The sequence below is a fragment of the Trachypithecus francoisi genome, unplaced genomic scaffold, assembly GCF_009764315.1.
Source record: "Trachypithecus francoisi isolate TF-2019V2 unplaced genomic scaffold, Tfra_2.0 Lachesis_group1, whole genome shotgun sequence".
Lineage (NCBI taxonomy): Eukaryota > Metazoa > Chordata > Mammalia > Primates > Cercopithecidae > Trachypithecus > Trachypithecus francoisi.
The window spans coordinates 98,779,051-98,793,171 of NW_022681454.1; the positions used below are offsets into that span (position 1 = coordinate 98,779,051).

The 14,121-nt window shown below is 41.1% G+C and overlaps 1 protein-coding gene and 1 pseudogene across 1 annotated transcript in view; one reads left to right on the forward strand and one right to left on the reverse strand.

Moving 5' to 3' along the window:
• SLC39A8 (solute carrier family 39 member 8) overlaps window positions 1-7,052 on the reverse strand; it is an 87,811-nt gene extending 80,759 nt beyond the window's left edge. Inside the window, exon 1 of the mRNA XM_033214879.1 lies at window positions 6,736-7,052. Within this exon, the coding sequence (XP_033070770.1) occupies window positions 6,736-6,954 (219 nt within the window). The 5' untranslated portion in view covers window positions 6,955-7,052. The remainder of the gene's footprint in view (window positions 1-6,735) is intronic.
• A 4,734-nt stretch (window positions 7,053-11,786) lies between these two features.
• The window catches only part of LOC117084920, a 97,887-nt pseudogene continuing 95,552 nt past the window's right edge, over window positions 11,787-14,121 (forward strand).

A 14,121-nucleotide genomic window follows, 5' to 3' on the forward strand; every position in this document is an offset into this window, starting at 1 on the left:
AAAAGTGAGAAATGGACTGCAAGGTTTCATACTAGACATGCCTGAAGTCTATCCATAGAAGAAAGTACTATTGTCGCTTATAGTCCCTTAGAAAATTCATTATATATGAAAGAATAAAAGAAAATTTCATCCTCTAAAAAAGAAGTCATGTAATTCACATGAAAATTCATCACATTTGGTATAAGCAAGAGTTCAATCAATAAACTTTTTAAAACCCAAACGACATAAGCTGAATTGACTGAGTTGTAACTTTTCCATGAGGGATTTCCAATCCTCAAAAATCCTTCACCTTTCTAAACTAGTAGCAGATGTTTTCTAGTATCCATGTGACAATCACATATGGCCTTGTGATATGTTTTACAATGTCTGCTTTCTTAATTACTGCAGATTTGCCTTCCACAGTCACTTTTCACAGTTTCCATCTTATTTCTTCTTCTTTTTTTTTTTTTTTTTTTTTGAGAAGGAGTCTCGCTGTGTCACCCAGGCTGGAGTGCAGTGGCGCGATCTTGGCTCACTGCAAGCTCCGCCTCCCAGGTTCATGCCATTCTCCCCTGCCTCAGCCTCCACAGTAGCTGGGACTGCAGGTGCCTGCCACCACGCCCAGCTAATTTTTTGTATTTTTAGTACAGATGAGGTTTTACCGTATTAACCAGGATGGTCTGGATCTCCTGACCTCGTGATCTGCCCGCCTCAGCCTCCCAAAGTGCTGGAATTACAGGCATGAGCCACTGCGCCCGGCCTCCATCTTGTTTCTTAATTATAAGGTCTCTGAGGATAAAAGTCATCATCATCGTAGCCTTCGCAGCTCTAGTACCATTTCCTTAATGTGACTAAGCAATGTAGCCAGATAAGCAGTGGATGGCTAGTAACTTCTGTCCGTAGTTCAAAATCTAAGGTCATGGTTGCTCTAGCTAGAGAAAGTATGGTTTTCTAGATTGTAATTCAAAAAATGCACTATAGCATAGTGTGTAAGATTGCCTGAGGTTCTACTACTTACTTCGTGACGTTGGTCCAGTTACTTAACCTCTCTGTGCCACATTTTTCTTACGTATAAAATGAAGATAATAATGGGACCTTTATCATAGAGTTGGTATGAGTATGAAATGTGATAATACAAATAAATTGGTTACGGGAGTAATGCCACATAGTAAAAGATCAATAAATCCTAGCTATAATTATTATATTACATTAAAAAAGGTTCATATGACTCCTAGAATAGTGGGTAAAGATGTGATTTTGGGAGCTAGATATGAAAGGAATGAAAAGCATTTTCCTAATGGATCCCAATCACACCTGGCATCAAGGCAAACTAAGCTCTTGACATCACAGTCAAATGAATTACGAACGTCCCTCATTTTCCCAAAGCCTTGAAATACAATCAACATACTGTACACAATCACCTTATGTGAGAGTGATCTAATAGATCAGAATGGGGCCATTGTCTTGGAGGATTCTTGACAAGAGACCCAGGTAACCTCACCCTCTGTCCTGCCTTTCCAGTTTCTCACCTGAACAAGCAGGTTAGAAGGCATTCCTAGAAGGTTTACCCCCACCATTTCTCAGCACATAAAGAGGAAAAAAAAAGAAAAAAGAAGAACTAATGTTCTTTATCTCTTCTGTCCACAGTCAGTGCTTCCCAGAAACACCCTCATCTAACCCATCATTACCCCTACCCCAGGAAAAAGTGCAGTAGATGACAACAGGCAATGCAAACAACATGTTTGCAGTATCCACACACATACATACACTCCTTTTTGCTACATACCACTAGCCTGGCCACCATTAATATGAGCCCAGAGTTATTCTTTCTCCCTCTCTGGCATCACAGGGCCAGAAGATAATGAAGGAAGAGATCTAACAATACTTAAATAACCATTACAGGCAAAATATTAAAACAGAAAAGGCTTATCTCTGGGGCCTTTTGCATACTCTTCAGCCATGCCTGCTCTTCTAGAAGTCTCTGAAGGCAGAGCCTTTATATTACCTTCTGACTTTCTCCAGATTCAAGTGGTCCTTACATCTCATGAAATCCACTGCGGATGGCTCCTTAGCTCCCACCTTGACCCACTCCAATACATTCCACACTCCCACGTCAGATTAATTTTCTGAAAACAAAGGTCTTATCCCACTTTGGTTTTTAAACACATTTATTCCTAGTGTTCCATTATTGGAACACTAAGCATGTAGGAGTTATTTATATCCTTCTGCTCAAGGTCATTGCCAAGGTCTGATTGCAAAAATTCAAAAAATTGCAACCTTAGGCATAAATGGGTTAGTTCCTTAATCAGACGTATCACTGTATCACGCATTATAATTATATGTGCATATGTCATATCTCCTCCAATAGACTGTAAAGTCATGTAAGCACTTAAATTATCAACCTCATCTAAACAATCTTCACCCATCTATTCAAAAAAATTCTAATGAATACATATTATAAACCAGGCACTACACTAGTCCCTAGAGAGAGGAATCAGACCATGCCCTTCGACTTGTTAAAAATCTTTTGGAGGGTAGAGGGAGGCAGCAGGGGTTATAGCCACATAAGCAGAAAACTGCAATACATATAAAATAATTTACCTGTTATAATATAATTGCAGTATATAATATGTTATAATTGCACAAGCACCAAGAAATACAGGATTTCATTGAAGGGACTTTGACTACACTCTTGAGAAGATCAAGAAAGGCTTCTCAGAAGAAGTAATGTCTAAACTGATACCAGAGCATAATCAGGTATTTATAGAGAACGAGGCACTGTAAATAGTCCATTAAAATTGGAACTGTGACAAAGGATAACATTTAAGAAACATTCAGGGACCAAATCAGAAAAGGACTTTAAAGCCACTCTAAGTGTTTGAAGTTTATCTAAAAGGCACTGAATTGTTTTAACAGGATGAATGATATGATCAGATTTGTATTTTAAAATAACCACTCAAATTAGGGTGCAGCAGACATTTAAAATGTCTGTTGAACACACGAATAGTTAAGTGACATCAGCACGGTAAAAAAAATTTCAGGAATTCAGAAAATACAGAAATCAGTAAATCAGTGCTGGCTGTGATACCCCAGAAAGGTTTTATGGTGCAGTTTAAATGGGCTTAAGAAAGTAGATTTTCACAGAGCAATTTAAGGAAAAGAAGAACATTTCAGTCAAAGGCAGGAAGGGTCCAAGGAAGATAATGAGCTCAGAAGTGGCTGAGCAAAAGCTTATGGGAATCCATAGAGCAGTGAGTAGTTTAGTTTAGTGGGTGCTAGGTCTGGAGCAGTAGGTTGACACAGGAGGATCAGGCCATAAATGCTAGGCTCAAGATTTAGAGTTCACCAGCTAAGAGACAGTTCATGGAAGTTTTTTGAAAAAAAGAGTGTTGCTTTGAGAAGACTGAATATTGAAAATTGAAAAAGGTTAAAAACAGAACCTGGCTACCAGGTGATGATAGAAATGTGAGAAGAAAAAAACTATGTGCAATGCAGGAGATGGGCTGCAAGATATATATCAAAAAATATGTATCAGAAGAAGAAACTCTCTGAATGGAGGCATTTCCAGCAGCTCAGTGTGATAATTCAGAAAATAGGATCTTCCTTCTATCAGGCTGTTTAACCACTATCTACACATAAGAACTTGAAAATACAGTGATTGAAAGAGGAAATGAGGAAAAGGAACACTCGAAGAATGAGAAAGGAACACCTGAACAAACAAAAGGCAGCACTGACGCCATTCTTAAATGTCCTAGATTAATAACCTGGGGTATCCAGATATGTGGGGCTTCCCTGTGTATTCTCAAAACTCCCCTCAATAGATCAGACCTTTATCCAGAAATGAGGGCTCCAGAGACCCATTTGGCTAAAAGGGCTCCCTCCTCTTTGTTGTTTGGGTCACTGCTTCTATCTAACTCTTTGCACTGTCAGTAGCTATAAGAAGCAAAACTATTGGCTCAATTGTTCTACTGTCTACAGTTTGAACTCAATCCTCTTTGATATCCCAAAGCAACAAGCTAATTTAATAGTACTTACTTAAGGATACAGAAGAAAAATATTTAGAAAACCTTCCAAAATTGTCTAACAAATCTCCAGAGTTCATTAGTCTATCACCTGAGAAAAGCTGACCTAATAAATATCACAGCCCTCAACCAAAAGAGCAATGTTATTTGAAAACTAAGTCTTGCAGAAGATTCAGTGAATTCCTGGACCTTGAAACAAATTTTATTTTCTTAGCCTTTTTCAAAGTCAAAAACCAGTGTCTCACAATAAACATGTGCATTGTTTATTCCACCCTACGAGGAAACTGAAGTTGTATTCTTTAGGGTATGTAAGCATTAATGACCCTAAAATTTTACTCCATAATTGGGTGGTTTCACACTGGAGCATACACAAATGCCATGGGCTCAAGTCTGTCAACTACCAGCAAATCGATGGATTCTTTTGGATTGGTATTTCATTTGTCATCGTTTAACCAATGATAATTGTTTTCACTAGGACTTTTTAGAACATCAGGCAGGGCGCCGTGGCTCATGACTATAATCCCTGCACTTTGGGAGGCCGAGGCTGGTGAATCACCTGAAGTCAGGAGTTTGAGACCAGACTCACCAACAGGGAGAAACCCCATCTCTACTAAAAATACAAAATTAGCTGGGTGTGATGGCACACGCCTGTAATCCCAGCTACTCGGGAGGCTGAGGCAGGAGAATTGCTTGAACCCGGGAGGCGGAGGTTGTGGTGAACCGAGATCGTGCTATTGCACTCCAGCCTGGGCAACAAGATGAAACTCAGTCTCAAAAAAAAAAAAAGAAAAGAAAAGAAAAAGAGAGAACATCAAAGAGATGTTTGTTAGGCTGATTAAGTGGTAAATTTTCCTTGGCTTCCTTTTCTTTCCAAGGTAATTATGAGCTTCTTCCTGTCTCTTTTTGTTGCCCACAGAGGCCATAATGAGGGCAGTTAAATATGCAAACATGAGAATGAGAAAAAAAGGTGTCAAGATACATATAATTTTACCTATTGAGACATCCTACCTGCTAATAAACAGAGAATCATATTACTGGTACACTTAACCAATTTTCCTAAGTAATTTAGGCATGTTTTCCAATGTCTTTGAGAATATGGTGTGGGGAGGTCTTTTGCCCCTTTAAAATTCATCAACACCTCCAGACACTGCAAGATAAGGAGGTCATGCAAGTCAAAACAATGTGTGGGCTACAGATACGCAGCTTCAAGTCAATCCTCTAAGTTTCTTTCCAAGCACATGACCATACCTACCTGGAAATACTGGGGTCAGCTCAGCTGTTCCCCCTATTTGATAAGAAAAGAATGCAACTAGACAGCAAATACTTTATTTTCTTAAATATTAGCATAATTTGTGGGCATTTCCATTTTTCCAACACATCATTTCTCAGATATTACCCCAGATATAATACCATGCCCAGAACTGGAACTATAGACAATTTACTAAAGAACATGCATAAGGGAACCACAAAACCCTTCTAGGTCAAACAGAGACCACCTCTGATACGTCATGGCATCAGAAAGTTCTACATTTTCTTAAGGGCCATATACTTTAATTGTGGTAAGATATTTCTAACAAAAAGAATACCAACCCACCTATAATGTTATTAACATGGAATTTATTTGATTACAGTTTCCCTAACTGTAATCTAAAGTCATGTTCATTAGGAAACGCCAAATTTCCAAAAGCAGAGTATAGTATGCAGCATTTCCCAAACATCTTGGACCCCAAAAACTTTTTGTAACAAACTAACATCGTCCAAAAATGACAAACAATGTGGAAAATACTATATTCTGCTCTCCAGTAGCAGTTGTCAGTGGGACAGGAGTAAAGGAAAACAAGTCAAAGCACTGAATTAACTGAGTTTTAAAAGACAGCAGTTTCGGAAGGATGCAGAAACTACACTTTGTCTACTTCACAATTTTAAGAATTACCCAATTACAGAGTATTTATTATAGAAATAATTAGGAATAATTTGATTTTATGTATACAAACAGGTATGATGTTTAATTGCTCCTAGGTAGTTCCAAGCTGTTCTCAAAGCCAAGGTATTACCAAATGCCTAGTAGTACCCTATTTATGTACTGAAAAATGTTTTTTTTAATCATTTTGGATAAATACTAGAATCAAATATTTGACCCGATATATGACAAGGAACTAACAATATAAGCCTAGTCTACCACCATCTGGATGACCAAATTAGAAGCTTGGTCTCAAGGCCGCTCCTGTTTCAGCCCTGAATGCCTCATGTAATGCACACAGGAGCCAGAACTACATTATATCTCGTTTTCAAATGACACTGGTTACCCACCGGGCAACTGTTAACCAGGGTGGCATGTGATAATCTTCTTCCTTGCTGACCTTGTAGGAAGTGTGTGAGCCGTTATCTTTCTGGGAAGATTTAAGTAACTCATTCCTATCTAAAAAGCATCTGTTAAGGTGGCGTCACACCCTCAACTACTGCATAAACTTTTCAATAAAACCTTATAATCACAAGAGTCTGACCTCTCAGTTCATCGGGCGTAAAACTGCAGTTTCTGGCCTTAACAACATTAACCTTTTAATCCTTTAGCCTCGTCTAGTGAAAAGCAAGTGTCACCAGATACCGCCTTCTACTTGAGAAATAAAACAAGATCCTTTCTCCTGCCCTTTTCCCAAATAAAAACGGCTCATATACAAAGTGAAGTCTAGGGACACCCACAGTACAGAGGGCTGCCCGGGCCTGGCGGCCTTACCTGGTTGAAGTGCAGCTGGCCAGGCTCCGGGACGCCCACGCGGGAGGCGGCTCCCATCTGCTCCAGCAAGTGTTGGAGCTGCGCCGCCGACAGACTCAGATTCGCGCCGAACACGCGCAGCACATCGTCGCTGAAGGCGAGCCCTGGCCCCTCCGCCACTCCTCCGAGGCCGGCGGCCGCCAGCAGCAGGAGCCCCGCCACCGCCCGGCCCGGGGTCATCCTGGCGTGGCCTTCCCCTTGAGGGCCCGCGACGGGCTGCCGCGCAGAGGGACGCGCGCGGGCGCACTGGCGTCCGTGCCCAAGGGCGCGAGCTTCAGTGCTCGGCGCTGCTCCGAGTCAGAGGTGGCGCGGGACGCCTCTGGTTCTCCGACGCCTTCGAAAGAACAGCAGCTCGCGACCTGCGGGGCATTGAAGTGGCAGCGTAGCCGCGGGGAGCGATAGGCGGAGTGGGCCCCCCGGCCTCCTGGAGAGCCTGAGATAAAGAGGACAAAGGGAGACAGAGATAAAGGCCACCAGGGCACCAGCCCGCCGGCTCCAGAAACGCTGCGTGGCAGTAGCCCTCAAAAACCCGGCCGGGCATGGGGCCAGACGCCCCGGATCCTGGTTTGCAAACGCCCCAGGATTTGCGTACATATGCTCCTCCCGGATATAAAGCCCCAAATCACGCCACTTCTTAGGAAAAACTAAAACCGCACTAACTATAGAACTCCACTTCCTCTTCCTGTCTTTCTGCTTTATTCTCTCCGCCGCAAACTTAGAAGAGGTGAGACGTGCAGTCCCCAAGGAACTGCAGAAAGGGGCTCTTTCGGAGTCCTGGGGATTGCATGTCTAAACGGGACCCTCCCTCTCCCCGGATCTCTTCTCTGGGCTGGGCAAGTTAATCAGAAGGACTCGCTGGCCTCTCACCTCTCCTATCTGTTTGTTTCTGTCTGTCTCTGCGTCTTTCTGTCTGCGTGTCAATGTGAGACTCGGTCTCTGGATCTCTCTTTCTGTCTCCCGCCCCTACAACCTCTGTATCTCTGACAGGTCCGCGGTGAAACTCCGCGATCCGCTCCGGCGCTCTTTACAAATAAGGGGAGGAGGGCCATGTCCCCGCCTCCATAGCACGCGGTGACCCATTTCCCCAGCCTGAACTCCCGCACGCGTCCACGCCGGGGCGCAGGACCGCCGGCCTTCCCTCCGCCTGCGCTGCTCATTCCCAGCATCAGCCGGGCCCTCTTCCCCACCCTCACCCCTGAGGATTACCTGATGCCACCTCCGTGTCGGGGTCCCTAACTGCTCTCTGGTCTCGGATACACATGCACTTTTTCGTGACCTTGATGAAACCAGCTTGCTGAAATGGAACCTGGAGACCCTTGCATTGTCTACATGATTAACAGGAATTGCTTTTTTGTCTCACTTCTTAAAATCAGAGGAGAAAGAGGAAATCCAACGGTAGCGGAGGCGGGCTAGCTGAGCCAGCACTACCCAAGCCGGCACTTCCTGGCGGGATTTCCGCAGATCAGAGGCATGTTTATTTGTTCATATGGGGGCTCAAGAAAAGCTGACTTAGGTGTGATGTCAACAGGTTTGTGCAAAGTGAGTGTGGTGTTTGAGGCAAAGGTTGTATCTGGTGGATATAGTGGTTCAGGTGTAAAGTGAAACCATGCTTCACTGTTAGATGGCTGTGAAAGGAAAATAAATCTTGAGACTCCAAAATCACCAAGCTACAGGGAAACATCAAGCAGGGATCAGCTTAGGGCAAACCTTCCTCCCATTCTATTCAAACTCATCCCTCTGAGGCTCATCTGAGACAAATGAATATCTGATTGCATTCTCTTCTCCATTGTTTATGCAAAAAATGCAGATTCACTGGGCCAGACTAAACTGTGTATTCAGTGGAAGGCTGATCATGGCTTCAAAAGAATGTAACCTTTTGTCTCTTGTCTATTATACTTCTAACATGGAAGCCCCCACTTCCAGTTACTGAACTGAACCAATGTACATCTTACACATATTGATTGATGTCATGTCTCTCTAAAATATATAAAAGCAAACTGTCCCCCCATCCACCTTGGGCACATGTCTCAGGACTTTCTGAGGCTGTGTCAGGGGCATGTCCTTAACCTTGCCAAAATAAACTTTCTAAATTGACTGAGACCTGTCTCAGATATTTTGCATTCACGTGACTAAGGACAATAAAAAGAATTCAAGGTGCTGTTCTTGCCTTTCATCAGGAGAATGCACAGCCTCCTAAAATAGCACATTTTAAAGAGACATTAAGTCTAGACAAGGGGGAGAAGATGGGGAAAGGGAAAAAAATCTTAATCTTACAAGAGGAACCTAAAGACATAACTGCAGAAAAAAGACAGGTAGAGAACATTCCCAGAGGCTAAGGATCTAGGCAGATGAAGCTGAAGGACTGTCATATGGAAGAAGGTTTAACTATATTACATCTAACTCCAGGGGAGAGAAGGCAGCAGTCATGGGGCAAAGTCACCCAGAGGAAGGTTTCTGCAGAACTGTAAGGCATGGCTGCCTTGGTAGATAGTGATTTCTCCATGATCAAAAGTGATTCAAATCAACAGATCCTGGGTGACCCGCCTATAATATGTGGTAGAAGGATGCATGCCTGAAGGGAGATCAACTAAATGATCTTAATACTCTGCTCTTTCCAATTATAAAATCTATGCATTTGTTAATAATAATATACAGAATTATGTTGATGCTAAAAGGGCAAATATTTCACCTAAGGGCCAGAAGTAAGTTAATATCACTTGTTGATATTAAGAGTAAGTTGTGCTCTTAAATCACTCAGCTCATGGGACTCTTCAAGCCTTTTATTGGATTTTAAAATATAGTTTGTTGCCTATTTTTCCTTTGGACCTCCGTGATGCAAAATGATTTTTGGAAATTAATGAATACTCTAAATGGCTAATCTATATCCAGCAAGTTGTTTATTTCCAGCTTTTCTAAAACTAAATTTGTTCATAAAGTGTTGGATTTTAACAAATATAAAAGGTTTTTAAACACACAAATCTTGGCTGGGCACTGTGGCTCACACCTGTAATCTCAGCACTTTGGGAAAATAAGGTGGGTGGATCACTTGAGATCAGGAGTTCAGACCAACCTGGCCAACATGGAAAAACCCTGTGTCTACTAAAAGTACAAAAATTAGCCAGGCATGGTGGTGCGCACATGTAATCCCTGCTACTCGGGAAGCTGAGGCATGAAAATCGCTTGAATCTAGGAGGCAGAGGTTGCAGTGAGCCAAGATCAGGACACTGCACTCCAGCTTGGGTGACAGAGTGAGAATCTGCCTCAAAAAAGAAAATAACAAAAATACAAATACAAATCTTACATTGTGGATTTTTAGAATATACAATTTATCTATTTATCAGTCATTCATGTCTACGCACATACATTATGGCAGCCCATCAACTCCGCAAAATAAGAAACAGTAAAATAAATGACCAACCTGCATGCCAACTTTACTAAGCCCAGTTAACATAATGCAATTAAGAGAAAGTATTCAGAAAATTTCAAGCTACTAACTACCAAATAGGTAAGGCTAATTTCTAGATCATCCAGACTAATAAACTATAATCACCAAAGAACTACAGGTTAGGCATCTCTAATTCAAAAATTCCAAATCCAAAATACTGCAAAATATGAAACTTTTTGATTGTTGAAATAACACCAGTGGAAAATTCTACACCTGACCTCATTTGACAGGTGCACAAAATTATTGGAAAGATTATGTAGAATTGCCTTCAGCCTAGGTTTATATGGTATATATGAAACATAAATGAATTTTGTGTTTAGACTTGGGTCCCATTGCCAAAATATTTCATTATATATATGCAAATATTAAAAAACCTTAAATAATCCAAATTTGAAATATTTCTGGTCCCAAGCATTTCAAATCAACTAATAACCAGATAATGTTTCATTTACTTATTTGTTTATTTTTTAAGAGGCAGGATCTCACTATGTTGCTCAAGCTGCGATGCAGTGGCTATTCACAGGCACAATCCAACTACTAACCACCACAGAGTTTTGACCTACTCCATTCAGACCTGAGCCAGTTCACACTTCCTCAAGCAATCTGGTGGTCCCCACTCACCACCACCCTACTCCTGAAGGGCATCATATTGATGCCAAACTTAGTGATTGGCACAGCCCACTACATCTCAGAATTCCTGGCCTCGAGTGATCCTCCCACCTCAGCCTCCTCAATAGCTGGGATTATAGGCCTGTGCCATTGCACCCAGCCAGATAAATTTTAGGGCCCAAAATATGGCATTCTATAAGTACTATTATTACAAAAGAAAAATACTTACAATTTAAAATATAATGTATAATATATAAAATATATTTTTCTTAGAAATTTGCCTTAAAGATCGAATACTTTTAAATGATAATGAGGGTAGCATGCCAAGAACACTGGCCAGCGTGTTGAAAAATGTCACGTTTCTGACTCAGGCACTTGGGAAACCTGGGAAAGTCATTTGACCTCACCAGGATGAATTCCCTCGTCTGTAAAACAAGATAACTGGGACAGAAGAATATCAAGTCTCCATACTAGCCTTATTATTTCTAAGTGTCTAATTTGGAAGTCGCTTGTCAGAACAAAATGTGAAATACCTAAAAAAGAAATAAGACTTTACTTCCCCAAGTGAAAGGACAGTTAACTTCAAATCTAACTTTCTCTAATGGTTTCAGTTTTTTCTCAGTTCAGATCTTTTGTGACTATTGCAAATATGAAGTAAACTGGCCTCTTCTAAACATTTTCGTGCATGCATTTTCTCTGTGGAAGGACTAATAAGGGAATCTAAAAGATGGCTCACCCCTTTCTCTTCTTCTTCTTCCCTTCTCTTCCTTACCATCCAGCCTGGAAGTCATTAGGTGGAGTGTAGCACAATAGTGTCTGTGTGAAGGGGAGCCATAGTGACCCAAAGAGGGGTGTTGGAGCTTGAACAAGAAAAAAGTATATCTAAGTAGGAGAGAATGTAGCGTGGACAGTAAGAGCCCAAGTAGGGTCCTGAAGGTGTCCAGATTTGGGAAGAGACATGGGAAATCAGAGCTGCATCACTAATGGGATAAGGGTGTATGCGTGCGCACAAGCACTGACTATCAGACCCAAGTATGATCAGCAGAGCATCCTTCCGTGCATGATCTGTCAGAGCCCAAGCTGGAAGAGAAGGGTGAGCACCAAAGTAGTAGCCAGGTGTTGGATGCGAAAGACTGAGCACAGCTAGGAAGCATCCATGGATCTAGGGGAGAGAGAAAGAGTCAGCCAGTGTGGAGAGTCAGAGCCTGAGAAGGTGACGAAGGCAGCCAGGCCTGACGGTGGTCATAACAGAATGTCAGAGATGGGCAAGGGGGAGGAAGGTGACCCTGAAGAGCAGTAGCATGAGGTGTCAGACTCTGTGCAGTGAGGACGGCAGCCTGGCATGGTGTATCAGAACCGGAAGAGGATAAGGAAGGAATCAGTAGGGAAGAGGATGCAGCAGAAATACATTAGTTATACATAAGGGGATTCATTAAATAAGTAAATATATTAGATTATAATAGCCAGTTTTCTCGTTATCACAGTAGGGAGTTGCAAATATGGAGAGGGAGAAAACTAGAATGAAGGAACCCTCTGGTCTTATGTTGGAATTGAAGAAGATCAGTATCAATTCATGGTTTGCTACCTGTAGCATCTGTTTCCACACTATATATATATATGTAAATAATTACCAACTCTGTCCACTGACAGGGTCTGAGAACAATGACACTAATAGCAAAGAGCATAACTAGGGCACTGAGCTTGGCTTCTAAATATTACTATTCTCTACTAAACGGAATCAGAGACCTTTAGAAAAAGGGCTGATTCCAGAAGCAGACAAAGAACAGGATGAACCTGGAATATCACCTTGTGCCTGAAAGCAAGGGAATGGTCCAAAAATGCATGTTAAATTATTCCAGGATAACATGAGATTAGCAACTTACTCTAAAATGGATCAGAATGAATACAAGTATTTTTACCGTGCTGACCACTTTCCTATATGTACCTCCTAATTTTAAAATTTAAACATTGAATACTAATGAGGAAAGGAGAAAGTTCCTGCAACAAATTACATTAAAATTAAATCTAAAATTTTACAAAAAGTGTAATTTTCAGTGAAATTAATTTACTCACTAATACATATTTTTAGTATTTGCATCACAGTCCATTGTGTCTGGAATATAAGAATGAAAAGATACTCCTCATTTTACTCTTAAGTAGCTTGTAGGTACAGGTTCGAGGAAGGTGAAAGATGGTTGCTGTAATGAAGACTTTAAATGTTGCGGTGGAGAGAGATAGGAGCACCAGTGTTTGCAGATGAAGTGAGCAAATAGTTTCCAGAGTGGGTAAACCCTGAGCTTTAAGAATAAGTAGAAGTTTGACAGAAAGACAAAAAAAAAAAAGGAAGAACATTCCAAGATGAGAAAATGCAAAATAAAATGCCCTGAGAGACCTGAGAGAATAAAGAGAACTGCAAGGGGGTTCTTGGAATTGGAGAATGTGGAATATAAAGGCAGCATCTGGCAGAATCAGGAAAAGTCTCAAAGTTCCAAGTCTTTGTCTAATGATGTCCTCAAAGATTCCTTATGATCATCTGAGGCAACAACAACAACAAAATCTCTTCAGTGAATTTAAACCTCCTTTATCCTGTATTATCAGTATCAATATTTAGTTCTCATTATTACCAATAAGCCATACCTAAAATGCTCAAATAAGAGCTAGATAATGATTCTATCTGGACCATCTATGTCTATTCAGCCATCCATACCACAGACAGTATAGGTAGGAATTAGATTTCTCCAAGGCCCCTCTTAATTCCTAATCTCTAAAATGGGGATTAAAATAACACCTGCTCAATTTACCACACTGAATAATTGTGAAAATCAGATGTGATAAAGTGTGTGAAATCCCTTTATCAACTACAAAGCCGAATGCAGGTGTTAATATATGCTGGAATAGTAGGTAACACGACCCATGTAATAGGCCTAGAAAAAGGCCAATGGGAAATGGACAAGAACAACCAAGAATATCTCAGAACAAAGACTACTTTATACCTTACAAAACTCTTAGTTTTTTTTTCCAGGAAATTAAAGCACTAATCAGAAATGGAAAGATCCATAAATTACACCAAGTCTAATCTTGTCATTTAGGGGATCAGGAAAAGAATGCTCAGGAGAGTTAAGCAGTATGGCCAAGTAACACATTTAGACTGAAATGGAAGCCCAAACTTGTCTTTTTCCATTTCACCACCACAAAATAAACACCAGTCAATGTTTCAAGAATAACACCCTTACAACTTTAATGTCATTGAGTAAGTGAAATTGGAAATTATACTAACCTATGTTCTTCCTAGC